This window comes from Micropterus dolomieu, linkage group LG10 (genome assembly GCF_021292245.1).
Source record: "Micropterus dolomieu isolate WLL.071019.BEF.003 ecotype Adirondacks linkage group LG10, ASM2129224v1, whole genome shotgun sequence".
In the NCBI taxonomy this organism is placed as follows: domain Eukaryota; kingdom Metazoa; phylum Chordata; class Actinopteri; order Centrarchiformes; family Centrarchidae; genus Micropterus; species Micropterus dolomieu.
In genome coordinates, this window is record NC_060159.1 from 23298663 (window position 1) to 23306311 (window position 7649).

At 38.1% G+C, this 7649-nt stretch overlaps 1 protein-coding gene across 5 annotated transcripts in view; it reads left to right on the top strand.

Moving 5' to 3' along the window:
* fam184ab (family with sequence similarity 184 member Ab) overlaps positions 1-7649 on the top strand; it is a 144826-nt gene that overhangs the window by 62497 nt on the left and 74680 nt on the right. For all 5 annotated transcript variants that reach the window (XM_046061143.1, XM_046061145.1, XM_046061144.1 and 2 more), the window contains exons 7-8: positions 2354-2489; positions 4250-4431. In XM_046061143.1, coding sequence (XP_045917099.1) covers positions 2354-2489; positions 4250-4431 — 318 coding nt within the window. The remainder of the gene's footprint in view (positions 1-2353; positions 2490-4249; positions 4432-7649) is intronic.

Sequence of the window (7649 nt, forward strand, 5' to 3'; positions counted from 1 at the left end):
AGGGGTTAAGTGTCTTGCACAGGGACACAATGGTGGATGGGTCGCAGTGGGGAGTTGAACCTGGGTCTCTCATATCAAAGGCATAGTCTTATCCATGGCACCATCACCACCCTTCTCCTGAAGAAGTAAGGATTGAACAAAACATACCCATTTAATTGTAACTCTAATTGTGAAGACACTCAATGACATTATGATAACTTTAACCATTACAATGACGTAGATGTTTAATTAAACTTCCAAAAAAATCTTCACTTTTCAATATTGTTTGTAAATCCTCCCTCAAGATGGGGACGGACAGTCCTCACATAGACAGACAAGAACACATGTTTATACACTGGACACGCGAGGACCCTCGCTGATATAATCTTAAAAGAGACCTATTATACTGCATTTCCAGTTCTATATCTTATCCTGTATGGCAGCTTTGCATGATTCAAAGTTCAAAGAAATCATTTTCTATCTTATACTGGCCCTTCATGTAGGGCTTCATTACAGCCTCTGTCTGAAACAAGCTGGAGATGCTCCTGTCTCTTTAACCCCCCCACCTCTCAAAGCCTACTGTCTTCTGATTGGCCAAGGTACAGGCAGACTGAGCGTAGCTGTGCGGAGCAAATTACCATATATGGGATACCGGCTCCATGTAGATCCGTGTTTGTTGGTAGAAAAAGCTGTTGAAAACAGGACGTTCAGAACAGGAGGAAATCTGATGTTTTGGCTCACAGGGGTTTCTTTAAAATACTTTTATCTCATTATTTGCAGCTTTGGCCATGTTTAACATGAACATCCAACATTGTAACATTTAAGATAAGTCATAAAATATGGAAAAGCATAATAGGTCTCCTTTAACCTTTATTAACAATTATACGCTTAACCCCAACCCTGACCCTGACTTTAATCTAGTTATTACCATAACCCTAAAGTCAAATCTTAATGCTCCAACAAAAAAAATGGTAACCCTTCAGGTCTTAAACCCAAATTGGACCTCACAAAGATGTACAAGACAGACAGAACACACACACACACACACACACACACACACACAACACGTCTAATTTGTGTGTGACTCCTCAGTGGTTATTATCATGCTGAGGTTTCTTTGTCTTAGCCGTAGCTGCAGTAATTAAGTTTGAGGCAGCCGTTTGATGGGATTGAAAGATGTGAAATGGCCTCTCATGAGTTCTTACAGAGTGCTAAATCACACAGCTACTGTACTGTGTGTTTGTGTGTAACTGCTAGTGTGTGTGCGCGTGTCAAATCCCTCCAGTTCATATTAATTGAGCAGCAGTCAGCTTTTACATTCTTGATCTTCAGAATTAGTAATATGTTACCAATAGGCTTCACCCTGCAAGTTTGACAAACTAGCTGTGATACAATATGTCTGAAAACTCCCTTCGGCTTACAGCTACAATGCAACACATATATTTCCCAGTTGTTTGTCAAGTAAAATTTATAAATCAGGAGCATGTGGATGTTTCCTTCGTCCCAGTTGTATATTTTCATTTACACTTCTTTTTGTGAAGTCAAAAAGAAGTGTCCCAAGGCAAGAACTGTATTTTTTTCCACTTCCATTTGTCTCTTGAAGTGTCTAAATTGCTTCAAGTATGGATGCAATGCACTTTTTAAAGTATGACCAATCAAAATACATTTATTAGAGGTCTGAATGTATCAAATAGAATAGCTCATTGCAGAATAGCAGACAAACAGCAGCTTTAAACAGCCTAATAACCAATAAATAACTGGTACATAGGTGACAATTGATAAACATGTACTTTTACTCCAACCAAATCATATCAGATGATATGGTGAACACATCAAGCAGTAGCTGAGCAACATTATCGTTCATGTAGAGTCCTGATTCTAGCCTATTCTCTATTCACTCTCTTTTAGCTCAGTTTTTGGTCTCTACCAACTCCTGAGGGGAATATCTGGATCTATAGAGGCTAAATGCTCCTGTGTTTTCACCAGCTAGTCTCTAACTATGTCTGTTTGCCATTTGATGCTGTGCAAGTAGTGTACAAGTAGCTGAAAGTCACTATAAAGCTCAATAAAGTCAAGCCGTATATTTGCGTAATACTCAACACCTTTCTCATTGTCACATTCATGTTACCGTTTCATTAATTGTTTAAATATGAATTATAGCCCCTTTAAGGAGAATGGGACACAATCAGACTATGATGTGCACACATTGATTGGTTCACAATAATAACAAATAATTAAGAGGTTACAATCAAGCATGAAAGCTCTTACTCTTACTGGTTTTCAGTTATTTTATATGTCTCTCATGGAAGTCAAGTATGGCTGTTAGAGTTTTCTTTCTTTTCATCTACTCTGTGTTGATTTGGTTCCTCTCCAGGAATTAACCAAGCAGCTGGACGAGGTGACCCAGAACTCAGAAATTGTGGAGATTCGTCAGAAGGAAGCCGAGTGTGAACTAGAGGCAGCCAGAGACAGAGTTCAGCAGCAAGCGACTGAAATACTGCTCAAAGCCAGTAAGACCCTAAAGTTCTTTCCTCTCTCTTCTCATATGGACTTGTATTTATAATCCTTGTGAAAACTTGCCCCTCAGCTACCCTCAAGACGCTTGTCATGCAAATACATCAAACATATCCACTAACAGCTAGTCTCATCTTGTCTGAGGCATCATGGCCTGTAACGCTTTAATGGCGTAATGCTGTATTTCTAAGCTAATGGCATTCCTAGTCCCTCAGAGGCAGAGGAAACCCTTCTCACATCAATTACGCCCAATTTACGGTGTGTGTTTTTGTGCACTCACGTTGGGTAAATGGTTGCATGTTAGCATCTGGTTTAATATCTTGTGATGTCTCTCCGTCAGTACTACTATGTGAAACAACGTTGCATTGACATCACTGTCCAAAATCTGTGAGCAATAGCAGCAACTTTGTACAGAATTATCCTCGGTCCATTAGCTTCTATAAGCTCCTCGTGCCCAGTGAGAGTGTTATGTCATTTTCCACTGCTTGCATGTGAGGGAGACAAATAAGATCCAGCTGGTAAATACGACTGCCACATTTACACCTACAGTAGTGCAGATCACAGCTCCTTATGTATTTAAACTGCAAAGGGACCAAAGGTTGTGTCTGGTTCCTTTGGTTGGTTTTTAAGTGTTGGTGCTAACTTATATTAAAGGAAAATTCCAGTTTCTTACAACTGGGGTCTTATATTCATAGTGTTGGCCATCATTTCCATTGGTTATAACATAGTACTCACCAAAGTAATTGCTAATATTTGGAACCATGGCAAGATTGCTACATCGGTATCTGACGGGGCCAGAGCAGTGGGTTTATCTTGTAACTACCTGTAACACTGGTAATGATCCCTCATTGCTCAGAGGTGTGCAGAACTGCAGCAAGAAGGTGAAAGTTGAACCAGGAAGTTGATTGGTAAACTCTGGTGGTTGTTTAAAATCAACAGTTTGAGTATTTATTTTATAGTTCACCAGTGTTTTCTCTTGAAAATAAATTAGTCTAACATTCACGCTTCTTTAAAACTTGTATGATTGTCTCAACACTTGTGTTTCTTGTCCCATCAGACTTGCTGAGCACAATAATTGACAGAAACAACGGCCAGAACATGATAAAAATAAGATCCAAGTTGTAATAAACTGTAATTATCTTTTAAGGCTAGTATATTTTAGCCTGGTTTCAAACCTCGGAATTGCTGACCACATCTCAGATTTGTTCAGTGATTCAAATAGCTAGCTACCTAAGTAAAGTCTTGAAAACTAATGACATAAAAATAAATAAATAAATATGGTGATGAGCATGGATGAGAATGATGCAGCTGTAGAGGTTGTTGTTTATCAATGTACAGAAACTCTTAAACCTTAATATTCTTTGATTTTGCTGCAAAGCATAACATTTCCTTCTACTAGCAACTGCTAACACAGCTTCCGTGTTGACTGGAAATGACAGTGTCAGGATGGATACTTCCTTACTGATTGGTTAACTGATTGGTTAGAAAATACCTGTCATCCAAAACAATCTATTGAATAACATGAAAACAATGTCAGGCCGAATGAGTGAGGTTAAAGAAAATGGTAATTCAGTAAATTTACTGAAATGATAAAACTCATTGAATATCCAAAACATTCAAAAAAAGTTAAAATGTAAAGTTTGTTGACACTAGTTTACTTAGCACATGTGTTGCATCAGCAAGAATGACAATATGCAGATGACATCGCTCTACTACTTGCATTCGCCTCACGCCTGTCGGCGCTGTCCTGTCATAGGTCAGATAAGCAGCCTGCAGGCCACCCAGATGACCCAGGAAGCAGCCATCAGGGACCTGGACAATGAGCGGAGCCGGCTCAAGGACAAAGTGCTGAGAATGGAAGAAGAGAGGGAGTCCCTGCAGAGCCAGTGTCAGGCCCTGGATGAAAGACAGAAACAACAGCTCCAGTCCCTGGAGAAGGTCCGTGTGTGTGTGTGTGTGTGTGTGGGTGTGTGTGTGTGGGTGTGTGGGTGTGGTGTCATTTGTATTCACTTCAGACTGGAATAACACTGTTATGAATAACCAATAAGTCATCAAGATGCTGTAACTCAAGTTTTTGGTCGACTTTGCTCCTAACCAGTTTTTTTTTGTCCTTCAAATATAGTTAGTAAAACATTCTCTCCTTATATTTTGGAGAAGAGGGCCTTGCATATAAAACACGACACTTTATATCACCAAGAAAAATCAAAACAAGTTATTAGCATCAATTTTATTATTGTAGAACTTTAAAGACCACAAAATGTATTAATATTGGTCCTCTTGCTTGAAGTGATTATATCTTTCTCCATGCTTGTGATTGTCACATTAAAGATGAGGAGATTTGTTATTTCAAGCAGTATATTTGTATTATCTGTCTTTTCCTTGTGAACTTAATGGAGCTCAGTTTCTTCTAGATGATGAGCACTGGGTTTCACTGGCTATGTGTAAGTTCTCTACCGTAGGTTAGATATAAAGTAAACTTGGCAAGTGGCCAATCAACAATCAAACATAGAGTTCCACCGTCATGGTTACTATGCGCATTAGCTTTCTGGCTTTCTCACTTGGCATTGTAGTACATCATAGTAAAGCTAGATTGAGACTGGCACAAAATAGCATGCAATTTAATGAAAAATAATGCTGTGTGGCAGAAAAACAGCAGTTTTTCACCATTAGTGAGTATAATTATGTGATATTTTATAATTTACACCTACCCTGGGGCATGTGTAATTATTTAGTTGTTACTTGTTAGAGTAATGTTGTTACTTAACTCCGTGGTGCAACCATTTTTATTTTAGTAATGTATAAATCACAGCTTAGTAATAATTTGCGTTATAACTAGGATATGTTTGAACTAAACACGGGCTGCAGGCTTGTTTTCCTTGAAACACTTCAGTAAACAAAATTCAGCCTTTTAAAAAAGCCCAAAAGTAGACAATTTGTTGGGGCTATGAAGCAATTCTAATATATAAAGTACTTCCCCCCCAAAAGAAGAGGAAAACTTGATTTATTTCTTCAATTCTGTTTGGTATTTCATTTTTGTTTTGCAACACTGACATTTCTGTGACTTTACAGAGACAGTCATCCCCCTGTGCACTCTTGTGAGGTTGATGTTTTCCCTAAGGCCAGTCTTTGTAGATGTAAAAGGACTGTTTGACTTGAATTATTGATATATTTCAGGAAGTATAGAGAACACAAAATGTTAATTCATGAGCATATACAGTAGCTGTATAGAATGCATAACGACTCCCGCTCCTTTTCTATCTTCCTGTCTTTCTTTAGCTATCTGAAATGCAACAACGTTTTGCCTTAAGAGCAAAAAGGGAGCAAAAATTGACCTGTAATCATCAAACTGTTGAAAGAGTCAAAACTGTCGATCGCTGCATTTACTAACTTTGAAAAAAAATAAGGCAAACTGCTCCTCTTTTTAAAAACCAAGAAACTTAAAGGTCAGATGATTTAAGGAACAGTGTAGTCAGCAGACCAACCACAGACGACAGTAAATGTCAAGTGTTGCTGCTTCATGTGTGTTTTCCCTTCCCTTTATCTCTGACATTTGTGCATTGTAATCCTCAGGGAGCTGGGAGAGTTCTCCCCCTGAGCAAGGCTGCTGTGAAATTGAATGTCTTCCTCGGGATAATAGAGGATCTCGCACCACATAAACTTTACAGCACTTTTCTGTTATGGCAGCAGCAACGCCCCTCAGTGCTCAACTGATTTCACTGTCATCTGTTGCTGTTGGTGAAAGTAGTGTTGCTGGGAGTTTTCTAGCCCTTATCTATCGTTAAACTTAAAAAAACAAATCTAGTAATATCAAAGTGGTTTTTTTTGTGGCAGATTGTGTTTTCCAGCCTCTTTGCATTAATTAATGCTTTTGAGATTAATTGTGTTTGAAAATAAGCAATATAAGCAAACTAGGAAACTAAGTAACATTTCCGATAATGTTAGTGGTCTCACTTGATTATAGAAAGTTGTGGCCAAGTAGTTACATTAGTATTTATTAACAATATGTCCATTGCTTAGTTTGCTTTTCCCTTCCCTCTTATTAGCTTTGTGTTTTCCTCAAGTATGTTTTGTTTTCTTTAGAGCCTTTTTCTCATTGTCCTGTCTCAGCAAAAGGAGGAATTAACCTCCTGGGTTGTTTTCATGCCCTGTTGTTCATCTCACGCTGTGGAGATGTTTTCCCCCTCAGGTAGATTTGGCCAGATTTCAGTTTGAACAGTTTGATGGACTTTTCTTGATAGATTTCCAAAACAGTTTGGAGCAATTAGTGCACACCAATATGATTGCAACCCAGGTAGGAAATTAAAGTTGTTTTCATGCAGTTGCCCATGTTTGATATATTCCATAATCTGCCCAATACTCACTAGTTTTATAATAGGCTAAATTAAATATATAGACTGTGCATGTTTCAGGACAGTCTGCTGTGTATTTTATATTGATTTGATTGTTAATGTGCTGTTTCAGGACCTAGTTGTAAAGATCTGCAGCCTCTATTTGAGTTTATCAATTGATAAAGGAAGTGTTTGCCATACAAGATTCACCACAGCATGCCAGAGATTTAATCCAAAATTAGTGCATTTAGTATAATGCATGACCAGGCAATTACTTTCCTTCATATCATGTCAATAATTTAACCCTAAAAACATTATAGTTTTAACCCAGAACCTTCAGTATTCAGATCATGTAGCTCATGTATTCATTATCTACAGGTGCTATAATTAGAATATCATCAAAAAGTTGATTTATTTCAGTAAATCCATTCAAAAAGTGAAACTTGTATAATGTATACATTCATTCCACACAGACTGATATATTTCATATGTTTATTTCATTTAATTGTGATGATTAAAACTGACAACTAATGAAAATCCCAAAATCAGTATCTCAGAAAATTTGATTATTGTGAAAAGGTTCAATATTGAAGACACCTGGTGCCACACTCTAATAAGCTAATTAACTCAAAACACCTGCAAAGGCCTTTAAATGGTCTCTCAGTCTAGTTCTGTAGGCTACACAATCACGGGGAAGACTGCTGACTTGAGAGCTGTCCAAAAGACGACCATTGACACCTTGCACAAGGAGGGCAAGACACAAAAGGTCATTGCTAAAGAGGCTGGCTGTTCACAGAGCTCTGTGTCCAAGCACATTAATAGAGAAGC